Source organism: Megascapheus bottae, chromosome 13 (assembly GCF_031878675.1).
Source record: "Megascapheus bottae isolate mThoBot1 chromosome 13, mThoBot2.hap1, whole genome shotgun sequence".
NCBI classification, from domain to species: domain Eukaryota; kingdom Metazoa; phylum Chordata; class Mammalia; order Rodentia; family Geomyidae; genus Megascapheus; species Megascapheus bottae.
In genome coordinates, this window is record NC_143521.1 from 60224132 (window position 1) to 60242928 (window position 18797).

An 18797-nucleotide genomic window follows, 5' to 3' on the forward strand; every position below is an offset into this window, starting at 1 on the left:
CTCAGCAGTGAAAGCTGAATTTCTGCCACCTGCCCACCTTGGAAACGCCTGTCCTGAGCAGAGTTCAGGGGGTAGATGCCTAGGACAGGGGCAGGGTGCTGCCTGGCTTAGCCCACCCTCCCTCCCCCGACTCTCCCGGAGGTGCAAGCTACCAGAAGCTAGTCCCTTGTAAGTGTGCCTGGTGCCCACAGGCCTTACCAAACTTAGACAGGATGTCCTGCTGCTCCTCTCGGCTGGAAAACAGGACCTTGGGGTTCAGCCCCCTCAGGCTGGCACTCTCCCATGGCGGGGCCTCTCTGCTTGGCCTGTCCCTGGGCTCCACCTCCACCTCCAAGTTCACCTGAAACAAGTCTGGGTACTTTTCCTGAATGTCACATGCGTCCAGGTCGTATCTGCAGGTATAGGATGGATGGCATTCAGGAGAGGGATACACTCAGAGCTGGTGATTCCCAGGACTACCTGCCAGCTCTCTGGCATCAGGGCACATGATGGGCACTGGAGGACATGTGCTTAAGCGTGACCAGAGCAAAGAGAATGGCTACCACAGTGTGCCAACTCCTAGGGCAGGCAGCAGGCTCTATGAGGCAGGCCTCCGTCCTGACAAAGGGGTCCAGTCTCTCTTACCCTCCCTCCAATTCTACCAGCATTGAAGAATCTCAAGTGGTTCAGATTCAGGGACTCTGAAACCTTAAATGTATTTTCCCATTAAAATACAATGTCTACTCTAGCAAAATTCCCTAGCTATATCAGATGACCATAAAACCAAGACGTCTGGCATCTAGTTGCCAGGGTCTTAGAAGAGAGAAGTAGTAGGCTCTGTCTCAATCTGCCTTGGGAAACGGAGGAGCAGGAAGGCAACAGGAGCGTGAGACATCTCAGGGTCTCCAGGAGCCATGGGGCAGCTATCTAGCAAGCTGAGAAGAGCCAGGCCACCCTGACCACAGCACCCTGTGGTCAGTGATTCTGGCCATGTGACTGAATTCTTCCCAAGTGGTGGCTCCACATCTTCTAAGGCTTCGGCAGTGCACATACTCAGGAGGCCGACACAGACACAGCCTAGCCTCTAGCTGTGCATGTTTGCCACCCCAGCATCTTTGGGCATCGCATTTAAGTCTTATATAAACCAAAACAACAAACCTACAAAGCAAACACAGAGCAGTGGCAGCTGGTCCCAGGAAAACCAGCTGACAAAGGGGCCACCTGCTCCTAGTCCTTTGGGCTCCTCTGTGACACCACTAGACAAGGAAGGGTGGGGTGGTCAGGGTGTGGTGGTTTACAGGGCAAAGCAACAGCTGATTGCTTATTGAAAATGGTGTGCAGGTAGGGCTGCAGCTGAGTGAGACTCCTGTCTCACCATGGCCCTGGGGACAGGCCCTCTGCACACAGGAGGCACAGGATGGAGGGAAAAGGCAGAAGTTTCCCTCCATATGAGTCAAGTTGGAAGGTAGCTTGGTAACAGCATTTGGCCAGGTTGAAGCAGCTCATGTGGAACTGTGTTAACAGACGGCTGAGACAAATTCTCCCTCAGCAAGAAGGGAGATGGGAGAGGGCGTGAAGACCCACACAGGATGATACAAGTCATCAACAGGCTTGGCCCCAGGGCAGACACACAGCCGCTCTGGGCACTGTTCCCTCCTCTGCTTCCCTGCCTCAGCTAGCCCTGCCCAGCATACTCAGCCAGCCCCCAGTGAGGACACAATGGGGTCTGTTAGCAGTGAGTGCAGCACCCAAGGCCCAGGCCTTAGGAAGACACAGCCTACAGGCCCCCAGTGGAAGGATACAAGCATGGCCGAGTTCAGGACACCCAAGGGGCTTTCAATGTGTGTGGCTGATAAACATATCCTGACTGCTACAGTGCACTGAAACCCTCTGGAACCTTCATTCAGTCACAGGACAGCTTTGGCCTGCTGGGTGTCCAGTCACTAAGGACAACCACAGAGGCTCATCCAATGGCATCTGGCCACGAATGCTCCAAGTTCTGTGTTTACTCAGAGCTTAGTTCCTGTTTCTCTCCAATCCCAGTCCTGGCTATCACCTGGCCATACTCCGCAATCCTTACAGGCTTTGGTAGCGCCTTGTACTTTTCATTTGTCCCCCATGAGAGGAAGCAATTGCAGGGTGGAGCAGTGGCTCAAGTGGTCACATAAAGCTCACGGATGGTGCTTAGGCCCTGAGTTCAAGTCCTGGGACCACTCCCCAAAAACGAAATGGGAGCAACAGTATGAAATGTGTGCATCAACATGAACGTAAGAGGGAGTAGCACACACACACACCTCAGATGCATCCCCTCGGTCTCCTGGCACTGAACCCCACCGGAGGCCCTGAAAGGCAGGGGGCAAGAGCTCTCTGCTTACTTTTTTTTTTTTTTTTGCCAGTTCCTTGGGCTTTCTCAAGGCTAGCGCTCTACCACTTGAGCCACAGCACCACTTCTAGCTTTTTCTACGTATGTGGTACCAAGGAATTGAACCTGAGTCTTCGTGCATGCTAGGCAAGCACTCTCCCACTAGGCCACACTCGGCCCATTTTTGCTCACTTTTGAGACAGCACTTACATCATTCTGCCTGGGCTCATAAGCACATAATGAAGACAGACTACTAGCTAGACACAAACGCACAAGTTTGGAAACACCCATCTTGCTGCTTGCAGCCATTCAGTACCAGTTACCATGGTCAACATTCAATATCCACAGTAGCCGAAGATATTACACCCCCTTAGGATTGTTCCTCCTAGCTGCGCTTGCTACGCTCATCTCTAAAAGTAAAGACATCCAGATGGAAGGACCAGCACCTCCCCTCCAACCACAGTGCCCACAAGAGTACTGTACACATAGCAGGGCCTCAGAAAATATGTGGTAGACTTGCCACTCCCACGGCATGCTGAATCAGAACAAAGCTATCTGGGCATCAAGCAGGGGCCACTTGGGCCCCGAGAAGTCCTGGAAGAGAACACCAGATGGCTCTACGCAGGGTCAAGGACTGGTTCTGGGTCACAGATGCCCTCACATGGCATCACAGAAGTCCCTGGACTGACCTATGTGCACAGGCTCACCAGTCCCTGGTGCCTGGCCCTCTCCCAGGGGGTTACAGCAGAGTGCAACATCAACATACTTTGCAAACTTCACAGTGGTAGCGTTGCGAGGCACAAACCCAGTGTGGAACTGTATCTGGAACATCTTCATGGATGCCATCTGCGAGAAGACAAACAAGAACCGCTGGGGATGTAACTACTCTAGGACAGCTGTCAGCTAGAGTCTGATAACCAGCTCTTCTAATAGATGGCTCCGAAAATATAGGGGACAGGGGTGACATGGCCACACCTGCTGCTCGGTGTTGGGTAAGAGCCAAGAAATGCTGCGCAGAGCCCCAGAGGCCCTTGGCTGTGAAGGGTGTCCCAAGACAAAGCCAACAGTCTGCCATGAGCCATGTGAAGGCCCAGAGGACTAACCACAGCAGTTCCAGCGCAGGGTGACAGAGACAGTCCACAGCAGTGGCCGCAGAGGTACCCACCTTGGCCTGCAGCCTCCCTCCCAGGGTAGACCTGGCGTGGTAAATGACAATGAGCACGTCTCCTTGAACTGTTATGCCTAGGGGGATGACTGCCTTGCCATCCTCGATTTTAAACTCCCTACAACAGAAGAGAGAAGTTGTCCAGGTAAGTAAATAATATCGCAAGATTTGAAGATGGAACTCCAAATCCACTCATTCTGATCGTATACCCAATTACTGGACAGCCACTGCACAGCCACATCCACGGGGCCTCCTGAACCCCACCCCAGCCCAGTGCAGGGCCACACGTGCTCCAGCATATCAGGAAGCAGGGAGGATCCCCTTCAGAGGTCTGTACTTACTTCATCCTGTCATACTCCTGGGATGTGGTGGTCACACGCTCGTCCCCTACATAGACCTCACAGAATGGCCGACAGCCATTCCTCTGCTTGCTGAACAGTGGCACAGGGGTCATGGCAACAGCCTTCACCAGCATAGGCTTGCTGTGAGGGGTGATGGGCTCCTCTGCCACCATGTCGCACACATACTCAATGTACCTAGGGTAGACACGCACCTGTCACCACATGACTTGTGGCTGGACATTTTGAATATAAGTATTTAATGTTATAAACATTATAAATTTCCCTTCAAGTAGCCAGGCACTGTACTCATGCCTGTGATTCCTCACTACTCAAGAGGCTGAGATTCAAAGCCAGCCTGGAAAGCCAAGGCTGTGAGATGCTTATCTCCAACAAACTACTCATAAAGCTGGAAGTGGGGCTCTGACTCAAGTGGTAGAGCACTAGCCTTGAGCAAAAGAAGCTCAGCGACAGCACCTAGGCCCTGAGTTCAAGCCCTGGAACCAGCATGCACGCGGGTGCACGTGCACACAGCACACACAATTTCCCTTGAAGCAATGTTTCAGTTGCTCCTCTGAACGTGCATGTGTGTACACTGGGGATTGAACTCAGGGCCTCTGACTCTTGCTCCGCCTTTTCTGCTCACAAAAAGCATACTACCACTTGAGCAACACCTCTACTTCTCGCTTTTTGCTGGCTAACTGGAGGTAACAGTCTCTGCCTAGCTTAGCTTTGAACTGCAAGCCTTAGATCTTACTGGTGGGCCTAAGCCACCAGTGTCTGACTTCCTCTCAAATTTGATGCTATATTTTTATTCAATTGAAAATATTCACTCATAGGTTATTTATAAGATGCTTAATTTTAAAATCCTTTTTTGTCACTGACTTCTAGCTGTATTCTTTTATGGCCTGCAAACATATTTCCTATGCATAATTTCAACTTGCTAATTTGTTGACGTTTAATGGTTCATAATGTGATCCTGCTTGATCAATATTTCCCACGTAACTGAAAAAAATATGTCTTTTTTTCTTGTTGGTGAAACCTTCTTGAGAAGCTAAGGCCAACTGCCTGGGTACTGTCCCTGAGCTCTTCAGATCAAGGTTAGTGCTCTACCACACTGAGCCACAGCACCACTTCCAGTTTTCTGGTGGTGAATTGGAGATAAGAGTCTCACGGACTTTTGTGGCCGGGCTAGCTTTGAACTGCAATCCTCAGACCTCAGCCTCCAGAGTAGCTTGGATTACAAGTGTACTTGGCTGGTTGGTTTTTTATCTTCTTGTTCTACTGATCACTAAAAGAAGAATTTTGAAGTCTACTACTACTACTACTACTACTACTACTCACACACACACACACACACACACACACACTAAGATGTGTGTGTGTATAGATATTTCCCCCTCCCCTGCCTAAGCAGGGTTTTCCCATATAGTCTAGGTTGGTCTCAAACTTGCACTGTTCCTGCTTCTACATCCTGTGTGCAAGGATATAGCTCTGATCTGTTCTGCCTAGTGATAATAGAGCTGCTGTGACTTTCTCTTGGGGTGTGTTCCTAGCAAGACATCTTTCTATCTACCTTTTCACCCTGTGGTGTCCCTCTGCAGGTGCTTTGATCAACATGGGGGATATTTCTCTTCAGTGGCCCACAACAAACCATCCACAAATACTTAGGTCTGTCCAGCTGACACTTGGCACAAAGTGACACTAAGTCCTCAGCTGCAAGAAAATTAAGGCTGTCTGAGCGAGCCTGGATAAAAAGTCAAACTGAAAGAGAAACAAGCTCCCCAAGAGGGCCAAAGGTCAAGCTTTACTTGAGAATTCAGGTGCTTCCAGGGCCCGTGGCTTGGTATTTGCTGTGAATTTCAAGAGACACCTGGCTCATCTCTTCAGTGCTTTGCTCTGTACTCTTCCCCTCCTAGCATTCACTCACATGCGTCTTGGGCCCTCTGCAGTGGTTTGGGTCTCTTCAGAGCCTTGCTGGCTGTTAACTGAGCAGCACTGACCTCTCAGTAAGAGCTCAACAGCTCCACTACTACACATGACTATGACAACTTCCCATCTTACACTTTGTCTCCCTTCCTTGCTAGGGTCGGTCTTCAACAGACTGGCCAGCATTTATCATTATTATTTCAACTCAGGGCAGGCTTGCCAGAACACACTCTACCACATGAGTCACAATCCCAGTCCTTCTGCTTTTAGTATGGCAGTAGGGTCTTGTGCTTGTGCCCAGGATGACCTTAGACTATGATCCTCTCTCTTACCTCCACCTACCTCCTGAGTAACCCACCCTTCTGCCCATCAATTCACAATCACCCTATGTGAACTACACGGTCTGCCTTTTGGTTTTGGACAATTTCTTTGCAGAGCCCAGGTAACCTTCACCTCCCGAGGGCAGGAATGCCTCACAGCCTGCACTACCAGGCTCAGCTCTTCACTTACTTCAAATGTACTCCTCAGTCCAGCTTATCCCTGCCAGGAGGGACGACGTCAGGCAGGGCCCATCCCCACCATAAGAACTGGTGGGTAAGGGCTGTCAACAGGTGAACCCTCCAACACTGTGGGCCTCTGGGCCTCACCTCTACTGACCCATCCACGAGTGCCGCCTCTCACGCAAGTCCCATCTGCCCTGACAGCCAATGACTGTATTCCTTAGCACTCTTTAAGTCAGCCAGAAGATGGTTTGGAAGCCTCAGACCAAAGGGGGGGATTGCAAAAGGCAGAGATGAAGTTGGAGCATCACTGCTAAAAAAGGAACAGCACTCTGCCTTTGTGGTTCCAAGGGGGCGGGAGGTCCTGGCAGGGTCTTGGAGGCCCTCCCTGTCCTAATTTATCCCACCCAGGTTTCACAAGTGGGATACACGAGTGACAGTCTGTGCACTCAGTGTGCTGAAACATTCTGCCTACTTCCCCTGCCTCCCCAGCAGAAGCACATGAGAATTCATAAGAATACAGTTACCACTGTCTGAGACCTGATGTTACAACATGGCTGTGATAGTCGTTCAGGGTCCTGTTCCCAGGGACCCAAGGCTGTGGAAATCACTAGCCACCTCCGCTGCCCACAAGTGGTGTCATTTGCAGGCAGGAAGACACTCCACAGTGGGGCCACACATTAGCTTGGACCCCAGACTCTTTCTAGCATCTGCATTGGCTTCTGGTTGTGTGCTCCACCCATTCTCAGAGGTAGGTTGTGCGTGTTGAGGGCACTCTTCCACAGAAAAGGAGACCACAACGTTCAGCCACCATGTCTACTCCTGTCCACTTCACCCACTACATGCAGCAGCCACATCTACTCTGGTATACTTCAGTCTATGTCCCCACAGCAACCATGGCCTTTTGACTGTGTAGATGTGAGGATGCACTGCCTAGCATAAGCTCCCCTTTTCTCCAAGGCTTGGCCTTACTGAGCTCTTGCCAAAGGGAGTTAACCTGAGAGTACCACCAGTCCTGAGCATCTGAGCACTGCCCACATCTCTGGAGCCTCAGCCAGCAGGGGGTCACTCCCTATCCGCACAACGTCTAGGATCCAGGGCATTCTCCTGTCACCTTCAAAGTCCACACAGGAGTTTCCCTGGGGTACACAGATGGGCCCTAAGAAGCACACCGCCAAACCAGGCTCCCATGCCTGTTGGCACCAATCAGGCATGTGAAGTGGATAAGGTTGGCTCTGGGCCAAGAAGCTCTGGCGAGAGCAGTGCCGAATTCAATGCAGCAAGGGCATCTCCTCACAGCGCACAGAGCCTGAGGCACTGCTGCCCTAGTGAGAGTCAGCTGATACCTTTTATGGGATGGCCAAATGCCAGGTGGGCAGCGTTTCATGCTGAACATGTACACAGCAGCCTCAGCAGTGCTGAAGAGACGGCAGAAGCACAGGAAGGCACAGACGGCCACGGCAGAGGCAGCCCTCCCATCCTATAACAAAAGGACACAGGCTTCTTGCACACTCAGGACAAGGCTCCCATCCCAGAACAGGACGACACAGGCTCCTTGCACACACCTCCCCATGCACACTTAGGACAAGGGCTTGTGACAGTTCCTGTAGACTTCTTAAATGTCTGTGTTGTGGGCTGAGGAAAGGACACAATATTAGGAACTTACCTATATGTGCTTAATGCAGGGAGAATTCAGAGACCAGCAGAAAATAGAGAGGCTCCTCAATAAAGGTTTTTGGCTAGCCAGCTTCTCCTCAGCACTGTCTCCATCCAACCTCAGGCTCAGCTAGCTGGTCTTGTCATGCATTTAGTACTTTCTTCACACCTTTTACCGTCATTCCTGGTATCACTTTTACTAATACCTTCAGGACAGTATGACTGAGCCCCAAGTGTGTTGTTGGGCTCCACGTGCCATGCAAGGCTCCCTCGACCCTCTCCCTCCCCAGATGAGGAGACTCAAGGCAAGAACTCACTGACCTCAAAAGGCCACCAAATGGGGTCCCCACTCGCCTGTGTGCCTTCCATGCTGGCTATACAGCATGCTGGCTGGGACACTGACAAAGGGGCAGGGTCCATGGGGTGATGTGTGCCCACCAGACTCATTTCTGAGTACAGACTATCCTTTGCTCAGGGTTTGCCCCTGTGGACCAGAGCCACTCTGGCTGAGATCAAGTGACCCCAGGGCACAGCCATACCCACTCACCATGCAGTGCACGACACAGACATTCCTGGGATCTTCCCGGAGCCAGGCATGCATGCTCTTGCAGAGGATGTATAAGTTGTGGAGGTGTGGTGCCCGCCTGGCTGCCCAGCCACACTCAGAGACCTGTGGACAGAGGGTCCTACTCAGCGGTGCTCTGTGCCAGCTCCATGCACTTAACCCAGCACCATGGCATGGCCACCTTGCCTCTCCTGTGCCTGCCTTACACAAAGCAACGCCCACTCGAGGGACTGCACAGATGTGGAAACCGGCTGTGAGTCCCACACTACAGGACTCAGGGGAGTGCACAGAAGACCACCCTTGGCTATGTTTTGGGTCAGTTTTGAGAACTGGAAAAGCCTTATGCTTAAGTGTAAGAAATCGATGGAACCAACCCAGATGCCCTCAGTTGATCAACAAGATGTGGTATTTATACACCATGGAATTTTATGTTGCCATCAGAAAGAACGGAAAGACTCAGAAAAAATCATAGTAAGTAAAGTAAGCCAGACTCAAAGGAACATGGGCTCAATGGTTTCCCTCATTTGTCATAATCAGTAGAAACCTTGGCTCTCCTAGCAGAGATTTACAACAGAACAAAATCAAGATACATAAGGCCATACAGTATGACACTAAATGAAAGGACCTCCAGGATATAGAAACAAAAGCCATATAATGGGTGATTGTTGTCCTTAATGTACTATGTGATCTCTCATCTCTCTTGCTGTCCCTTGGTTATTTCATATTGTTACAGTATTTCACCTTGTTATCTGATATATTGTATATATGCTCATTTGGTTATTTGAAGTCGGATAGGGAAGGGAGGAAAACAAGATGAGAGGTGGGATGGGGAGAGGGAAATGGGAACCAAGACATGAGAAAGGGTGAATATAATAGAACCCTTCTATTAATTACAATAAAAAATGTGAGAAAAAAAATCAATGGTGTGTGATCAGGTGGCCCACTGAAGCTAGCAACAAGGAAGAGCGAGCCTCTGGGCATCTCCCCAGGGTCTGTGTGGTAAGGCCTCCTTCCCAGGTCACTCAGGCTGCCTCCAGCTCCAGCCTGCTCCCTACCAATGCCTGATGAGTTGGAGATCAGGCCAGTGCTGAAATTAGTGGTAAATCCAGCTCCTGGAATGGTCCTGAAGTCAGAGAAGAATGAAAAAGCAAACAAACAAAACACAGAAAGACAAACCTGAGGCCACTTACCCGGTTGTGGAACTTGGAGGCCCGGTAAGTCCTTGGGGACAGGTTGTACACAGCATAGTGTCCTGGGTGCTTGGCATCCAGAAACAGTCTCACATCTTCTATGTTATTTTTGATGGCTGACTCCACACCTTCTGCTGGGAAGGACATGACTGAAAAAGAGTAGGCCCCTGTCAGACACAGCATGGCCACCACAGTCAAGAGGCGACACTCACATTCTGGTCTGGCACCTCCTGCAGCAGCCACTGGCCAGCAGCGACCACACACAGCCATCTCATCGGTGTTCTGTGGAAGCCCAGCCCCTGCAGGAATGGGCGAGTACAGACCTACTACCTACCCCACAGCGGATGCCATGGAATCAACTACAGGGACTGCTGGGAGTATCCCAGATAGGATCTTCAAGTGGCACAATGGACTTTTCCGGTTACTTTTCACTCAGCTTCAGATGTATCCAGCATCAGCTTGGAAGTCCCATTGTGTAAGAAGCTGACACTATCCCTGCCCACTGCATAGACCAGGACATACACTGAACATAGGTTGCCCATCTACTGATTCTCTGGTATGGGGCCCCTGGCTGTATCTTAGGGCAGGTCATGGATGCCAAGGGGTCCGGAGAAGAGATATCTCAGCTGTGTTCACCAAACCCTGACCCAGGTTCCAAACAGAGACTTAGCACCCAGGGTTGTAACACACAGAAAGGGCCAGAGTCCCAGCCAACAGCCTGACACACCAGACATACCTGCAATCCTGGACGTGACGTAAGATATGTCCAGGTCACCTTTTGCGTAGCTAGAATTAAAAGAAACATGTAATCGTGATGGGAAGCATTCAACAGTCGGCACAGAAGCTACCCAGGTGAAGACCGTTTGGGTGGCCTAGCACCTCCTACATGCTGCCCCCACACTCACCTAGCTACAGACTGGATGACCTTGGAGGATGTGTCCTTGAGATTGGTGAAGAGCCGCTCTGTCCCACCCCGAAGGATGTCAAAGAACCCACCGTAGGGCTGGTCGTACTCAGCCAGAGCCAGTCCTGCACAACAGAGGCCTCTGTAGGTCATAGGCAGGCATTGGAGGTGGGCGAGGGGCCCACTACCCACAGCGGGCCCTGTTTCACACAGGGCAGAGTCAATGCAGTAAATACCATGTGGTCTTGGACTCCACGGTCCGCAGGAGCTCTATCCACTTGATGGGAGAGATACAACCTCATAATGACAACTCAATCCATACCACCCTGGCCACAACTCTAGAGTGAATCTGAGACCCTCAAGGACCTCAGGGGCTGTGGCAGTAGATGCAGATGTGATTCAGTCTCTGCATACCTACAGGAACATCAAGCTTACACAGCATGAGGCAGAATTACTCACTCCACAGACTCCACATGCCAGTCACTGGACCACGTGCTGAGCGCACAGTATGTGACCTGAGGTGTCCAGAACAGTGTTCCGGCCAGCTTCCAGGGACAGAATCCTCTTCCCAGAAAATAAAAGACTTCAAGAAAGGACCCAGAACCCTTGACATCTCGGAATAAGGGACGAGGAGGAGTCCTGATCCATGCTCCTATCTACCCTACAATCTTCATCGCTCTCACAGCCCTGCACCAGGTGGAAGACCACCGCTCCTGTCTGCACCCCCTCCTCCACAGCCCTGTCAGACACTGCCAGTGTTTGATGGTCTCAGGGCACAGGTGCTAACAATCTTTCCCAAACAGATCTGGTGCTCTATGCCCGGCTCCCGGGAAAGATCTTGGGACATTCTCCACCTGGAGAAGAGTCACTTCCCTCTGGGTTGAGTGGAGCACGCTGTACAGGCTGCAACATGCCTTCTGGTTCTAGGCTACAACCTGATCTCTGGAGTGGCTGTTAGCCCGAGGTCAGTTGTGTCCAAGAGATAGACCCCATTTTAACCCTAAATGGAAGGTAAGTCAGCTTCTGCTTGCTGATGCCCCAAGGTGAATTTGTGTGGAACACAACCCAGGGTTCTTCTGGGCCCTTCTCTGGTACTCCTTCCCTCAATGACTTGATCCTTCCTACAACCTACCCTGAGTGCATGGGCTCACCTGAGCTGCCAAGACCCTGCCCTTGTAGTATGCCTCCTGCTACCAGGCTAAAAACCCATGGGAGCAGGATTTTGGGGTCCTCCTTGATGCATGCTGGGTGCCTGGTGCAGATCAAGAAAGTGGACATTCTGTGGAGTAGTCTGCATAGGCAGGTCAGGGCATTCACCTCCACTGTAGCCGCTGTTGGTGGAGCCTCCAGGAGGAGGTGGTGCTCGAGATGACCCCGGGTTCCCATAGCCTCCATTCTGCTCCAGCAACTGTAAGAGTCAAGGTCACGGTGAGTTCTCACATACCCACCCTCCAACTCGTGCTCTTAGTGTGCAAGCACAAGCCAGAGGTGAGATCACCTACCTGTCCACTACCTGTTTTGCTATCCCACACAAGAGACTCAGACAGAGGGCACATCATACTACATAAACAAAGCCTCCACACACCGCTCTCAGCAGACATTCAGGACAGCCAGGAAGTACTTACCAACCCGAGCCCCCACCCCAGGCCTGTTGTATTGCATCCAGGTAGCTGGCCTGACCAGCCAGGAAGCAAACAAAAGAGGAACCACAGTTCCTGTCTCTGCATAGTGGTTTAAGAAGGACCTCCTCTCAGCAGAGACAGAGGTAGGGCAGGGGAAAGAGCACAGTCTGGCCTGAGCCTTGTGTTGAACATAGCAATATCCAGAGAATCAACAACCCATCTATACCCCAAGGATGCAGGCTGGTCTCAGTTGATGAACTGTCTTCAGGTGCCTTCCTGGACTGCCTGCTTTCCCCAAGCAGACAGCATTTGGGAAGGGGGGGGTGGCGGGGGAGAGGTTGTCTCAGCTCAACTGTGAGAGCTGGCAGCTGTGGGCAGAGCTTAGAGATGAATATGGCCAGGAGACTATGAAACTATGACTAGATGCCCAATTCAGGCAACTATGAGATGCAGAGAGAACTCACATACTACTGGGACCTGAGCAAGCACCACCAGGTGGGAAAGATCTTGGGCTCATTTAGGTCAGAAGAGCATGTTTAGAGCATGAGATCACCTAAGACAGCACCCAGACAGGATCCAGTATGATTACTGTGAGCTTTCAAGGATCTATGATTGCACCGTGAGTACAAGAGGCCCCTCAGGGTTACATTAAGAACATACAATGTGTGGGCCTGGAGTTTGGCCCAGTGGTAAGAGTGCTTGCCTAGCATGCATGAAGACCCAGATGCTATTCCTTGGTACCACAGACATAGAAAAAAGCCAGAAGTGGTGCTGAGCTCTAGCCTTGAGAAAAACCCAAAGACAGTGCTCAGGCCCTGAGCTCAAGCCCAGGACTGGCAAAAAAAAAAAAAAAAAACCCAAAACAAAACATACAATGTGTGCACCTGGAGGGTCCAGATGCAGTCTGTTCAGAGGTATGACACCCTTACCTCTGTGATAGGGGCCTTGGGGTTCACGTTTCGGGCTGCAGCAATCTCCTGCAGCTGGCGTACCACCTCAGCGATGGACAATCGCTCTTCCGGGTTGACCTTCAGCATGGAGCCTGTGGCAGAACACAGCAGCTCTCATCCATGTTGCCCAGAGTCCTGGGCCTAGCCCAGAGAGCACCCCCTGCTCTTGTTCCGGCCTCAAGGCCACTCACTTTACAAGGGATGACTTCAGAAATGGAGGAAAGATCAATGGAAGAGATCAACCATAAAACTGAACAAGATGATGCCCAAAGCTCAGGCAGTCGGGAGTTTCATGGAAGAAGTCCCCCAGGGATGCTGTCAGAGTGATGGAACTGGGGTAGCACAGCCAGTGAGTGTGCCCTGAAACTAAAAGGAAGGCTCCTCCCCTAGTTCCCTGTGTCGAGAAAACTCAAACAGCAACTTACGAATAAGATCATGAAAAACCGTGTATCGAGTGTCATTCACAGGAATCGAGTACTTCCCATTGACGATGCGAAGTTTTGCTCCATCCTCAAAAGGATGCTGCTGGAAACACAGCAGGTACAGGATGCAGCCCAAGGCCTGTGGAGAGAGTGGAGACCGATGAAACCCAAGGCTTAGCATACATGGTGTGGTCTTGGCTTGGAGGAGAGGAAAGAGAAACAGTGCTGGGTACAAAGTCTTGGGGCTTCAACTTGGCCTGGATGCCTATGGCTCGTGCTCTACCACTCTCAAGTCACAGCTCCACTTCAGGCTTGTTCACTGCTTAACTGGGGATAGTTAAATGGATTTTCCTGCCTGTAAACCATGATCCTCTGAGCTCAGCCTCCTGAGCAGCTAGGATTACAGGCATGAGCCACTGGGGCCTAGCCCTTCAGGCCTTACGTAGCCTACCAATCAGGCTACTTTTACTTGTATGGAGCCCTTACAAGTGTTCATCTGGCTGAGTGGGCCAGCAACAGTGTCTCCACCACAGGGAGCCTAGCTTTCCCACCTCCTCCAAAAAGTTGCACAGTTGGCAACTGCAAGCCCCAAGCTCTTATCTTCAAATCAAAAGGCTCCTTTCAAGGTTTCGGAGTTCTTACTCAAGCACCAGACTTGTGGGCCAGCAGACATGAGAACCTTGCCATGTATGGCATGGGGGATGCCAAGGGTGGGGACTAGCCCCATCCTGATAAGCCATGGAATGGGTAGCACAAGGGGCGTGGTGACCACTTGAGGATTCCCACCAAACTGGATTGTTTTTGCGGTTAGTTCTTTTTTAAAAACTTTATTGTTGTATCTGACCAATTCAACTTATGCCGCATTCCATCCAGCTCTTAATAAAGTCAAGAATTTATGTAATACCCACAAATCAAAGTCCAAAGAGTCTAGGATCTTCTCTCTCTCTCTCTCTCTCTCTCTCTCTCTCTCCCTCTCTCCCTCTCTCGCTCTCTCGCTCTCTCTCTCTCTCTCCCTCCCTCCCTCCCTCCCTCCCTCCCTCCCCCTCCCTCCCTCCCTCCCTCCCTCCCTCCCTCCCTCCCTCTCTCTCTCTCTCTCTCTCTCTCTCTCTCTCTCTCTCTCTCTCTCTCCTCCCTCCTTCCTTCCTTCCTGTCAGTCTTGGGTCTTGAACTCAGGGCCTGAACACCGTTCTTGAGCTTTCCCAAGGCTAGCGCTCTACCAATTGAGCCACAGCACACAGCACCACTTCCAGCCTTTTCTGTATGTGTGTGTGCACTGAGGAATGGAACCCGGGGCTCTGTATGAGCACTCTACCACTAGACCACAGTCCCAAACCTCCTATGGTTCATTCTACCTGTTCAACCCACTATATGGACCCAGAGAACACTGAGACACCAGGACTTTACCCAGCCAGGAGCTGGAGAAGAGCTGGAGAGCTGAAGCACATTTAGATGTGTGTCAAGGGCCAAGATTCAAAAAAGCTCATAAAGACACAGCATGGATTCCCATGATTCCCAACACAACAGATCTTAATCTAAACCTCAGGGTAGATGCTGCTGCTAAAGATACACATTTAGACCCAGTGCCAGTGGCTCAGGCCTGTAATCCTTGCTACTCAGGCTGAGGCTGAGATCTGGGGATCAAGGTTCAAAGCCAGCACAGGCACTAAAGACAGTGAGACTCTCATCTCCAATTAACCACCAGAAAACCAAAAGTGGCGCTGTGGCTCAAGGAGTAGGGTGGTAGCCTTGCGCTGAAGAGCTCAGGGACAGCACTTAGGCACAGAGTTCAAGCCCCATGACCGACCAAAAAGAAAAAATTAAAATAAATAAAAAGATATAAATTTAGCAATTTTTCCTCCTAAAATCTCTGAAATCTTCAGAGTGGTATTTTCCATGCTAGCAAGGCGGCTGATGGCCAGTGATCTCTAGGGAACTTTAGTACAGTGCTGACCACTAGATAGAGTAAGGCGGCAGGGGAGGGCCGGGTCCTTCAGGGCCCTCCCTCGACCTCTGGGGAGGGAAGACGAACTCCCCTGCCAGGGTAAATTTGGGTCATGTCTGTGTACAAAGCCTCCACAGAAATCACAGAAGCGGGTCAGTCAACTGGGCATCTGGAGGGTCCTGAAGGCTGGAACACCTGGGTGGAGCGTGGAACTCCACTGCTTTGCCCTACTCATCATCTTTCTGTACTCTTTTATTACTCTTTATAACAGGGACAACTAGTAAATATGTTCCTTACCTTTCTAGCTAATCAAACCCCAGGAAAGGGTTGTGCAAGCCCAATGTGAGACAGAGCCAACTGCATGGCGCTGAGACCAGCTCCTGAGACTGGCAGGTTACAATGGAGCCTTACCCTGTGGGTCTGACCCTGTCTGGGCAGACAGAGTCAGCACTGACTTGAACTGAGGACACTCCAGGAGTGCCCTCTGCATAATGGACTGCTCCTGAGGTTACACAGAGGTTTGTGTGAGAGCAGAGCAGCTGCCCTTAGTGGATGGGGACAGAACAAAGGGAGCAGGGGCTCCAGGAATCAGTCCGCTATGGCAGAGACATCCCTGTGTCTGGAGCTCGGGGCCAGGGGCAGAGATCAGGACAGGTGTAGAACCAAGGCAGGGATATCTATACCCTGCCAGGACAGGTATAGAGACAGGCATGCTGACACCCCAACTTCTTTGTCAATTCATCTTGGCTAGAAGCAGTCACTGATGATGCTTCAGAAAATAAAGACAAAAGAAAAGGAAAAGGAAAGGAAGGGCTAGGGAAAGAGGTTGTGGGGCAGGAGGCCTCTGGGTTGGGCACAGGCCCTATTGCTCCTGACCAGGCAATTTCAGGGAAAGGCACTCAAGTCTTACCCAGATATCCTGCTTCTCGCCAATAGGGAAGTTGGAATACAGGTCCACAATCTCTGGTGTTCTGTACATGGGTGTGGTGTTCCTTGTGATCTGAAGAAAAATACAAATGTCTTAAGATCAGGTTACACATAAGCAGAATTTTTTGTTTTGTACTGATGCCCTAAACTTTTCAAACTCTGCTGAAGGCTGATAGTACCCTGTCCTTCCACTGTGCCCAGAAGGGTATCAAGCATTCAAGTGCCTACTGTTGCCCAGTGTGGTTTATCTCACAGAAACCCTCATGGGCTACCCAGGTTTGATAAGATACAACCACACCAAGTGACTGTCCACAGGCCATTTTGTTTGCTCAGAGGCATTTGCATTCTACACAAGAAACCTACCCCAAAGGGGGCACACAGGTCAGTTTGTGGGAAGGCATTAGCCTAGGAAGATAACAAAAGCTTCCAGATGAATTTCATGGCACAGATTGTGACATACAAAATAACCAAAATTACTGGTGAGATTTTAAAAGGCAGATGCATACGCAGAAGGTAGAGGACTGGGGTTTGAGGTCAGCTGAGTATAATGTTCGGGACCCAGCCAATAAAAAGTGGGACATGATGATATGTGCCTGCAGAAACTGTAACAGGAAGACTGCCACCCAGGACAGCTGGGAATAATGCAGGACCCTGTTTGAAAAACATAAACGCAGAAAGGGCTGGGGACAAGGATCAAGATGCAGAACATCTACGCACCTACCCACCCACCCACCCACCTACCTACCCACCCACCCACCCACCCACCTACCTACCCACCCATCTACCCATCTACCCACCCACCCACCTACCTACCTACCTACCCACCCATCTACCCACCCACCCACCCACCTACCTGCCCACCTACCTACCTACCCATCTACCTACCTACCCACCCACCCATCTACCTACCTACACACCTATCTACCTACCTACCTACCCACCCATCTACCTGCCCACCTACCCACCTACCCATCTACCTACCTACCTACCTACCCACCCGCCCATCTACCTACCTACACACCTATCTACCTACCTACCTACGCACCCACCTACCAAGTTCTTCGTGGTCCACTACCACCAAGAAAAGAGAAACATACAAAAACAAAACAAAACCCACCTAAACCCAGAGACCTACACAGCACAAATGTCACACAACACCAACACCATAAATGCATAGTGGACAATGCAGGGCCCAGCGAACACCACCCCAGCCCTAAGACTACAAGCAGATTCATAAAGACACGGAGTCAACATGCCCGGGCAGTAAGGCCTCAGGCAAGGCAGTGTGAGACACAAGCAAATGAAAAAGCAGGTGGACTGTAATCTGAGAGCCCTCCCTGAGAACAGCAAAGTGGCCAGATGGATGGGTTTGTTTAAGATGCAAGACCAAGTAGGGCTTGTGTGCACAAACAGGACTTCAGGAGACAGAGATGAAGAGTAGGCAAGAACTAGTACAGATACTTGACTGCACACTGGACTCAGCTGCCCAGGGGCCCTGAGCAGGACAGTGGATCTAGGCCCCTCCCCCCCCATGTTCAGCCAGGGAGACACTGAGCTGTATCCGTGTGACTGTGAGCTACCAATGTGTGAGAGGTATTTCCATTAAAAGCCCTTTATGCCACTTACTCTTCAACCAGTAACCCACTTACTCTCTAAAGGTTCATCTCTGACACAAAGCAACATTTTACATGGCAGTTCTGTCAGTGCCTGTAACACACTGAGAACAGCCAGAGCAACAGGCATTTCCTTAGCCCAGGAGGCTAAGGAAACTAAGTGAACTGAGATACACTTTCTTCAGGAGAGACCAGAGAGTGGAAAACAAGCAAAACCAGAAAGATCACCAACGTGAATTTCAGGGGGGAAAAAAAAACCATGAAACTATAGCAAATGGGAAGAGCTGGGAAGGAAACAAATAAGACTACTCAGAATCCCGACAAAGCTAATCTGGAACATTTTTGTCCTATGTGACTATGGGGAAAATGGCACTTGTTTTCTCTGATGAATAACAGATGGCCAGGTGCCAGGGATCCCACTCTGGTGATGTACACAGCAGCTAGGTGGCAGACAGCAGAGACAGTGCAGGAAGAGCCACTGTCACTGCAGCAGGTTGCAGCAGAAGCCAGGAGGGTGCAGACAGGAGGGCTGGGCTTGGGGGAAAGCTGACTCAACAGAGGCACCTGATTGGATGATCTAGGCAGACATTACTCCAAAAACTGTCCAGAATGACCTGGCTGACAACTCTGTAAGTCCACTGGAACAAAATCATGCACACTGTTAGGCAGGAGAGGGTGCTTGCCAGCAAAGGCAAGTCCCGGTCCCTAAGCTCCAGTCGGCCTCTTTCTCGGG

General features: G+C 50.9%; 1 protein-coding gene across 2 annotated transcripts in view; it reads right to left on the reverse strand.

Moving 5' to 3' along the window:
* Gak (cyclin G associated kinase) overlaps positions 1-18797 on the reverse strand; it is a 48420-nt gene that overhangs the window by 13624 nt on the left and 15999 nt on the right. For both annotated transcript variants that reach the window (XM_090343945.1, XM_090343944.1), the window contains exons 7-19: positions 16435-16524; positions 13586-13721; positions 13140-13252; positions 11906-11996; positions 10590-10713; positions 10421-10470; positions 9685-9833; positions 8477-8599; positions 7620-7753; positions 3848-4042; positions 3507-3624; positions 3108-3187; positions 199-392 (exon numbers count right to left, since the gene is read on the reverse strand). In XM_090343945.1, the coding sequence (XP_090200071.1) occupies positions 199-392; positions 3108-3187; positions 3507-3624; positions 3848-4042; positions 7620-7753; positions 8477-8599; positions 9685-9833; positions 10421-10470; positions 10590-10713; positions 11906-11996; positions 13140-13252; positions 13586-13721; positions 16435-16524 (1597 nt within the window). The remainder of the gene's footprint in view (positions 1-198; positions 393-3107; positions 3188-3506; positions 3625-3847; positions 4043-7619; positions 7754-8476; positions 8600-9684; positions 9834-10420; positions 10471-10589; positions 10714-11905; positions 11997-13139; positions 13253-13585; positions 13722-16434; positions 16525-18797) is intronic.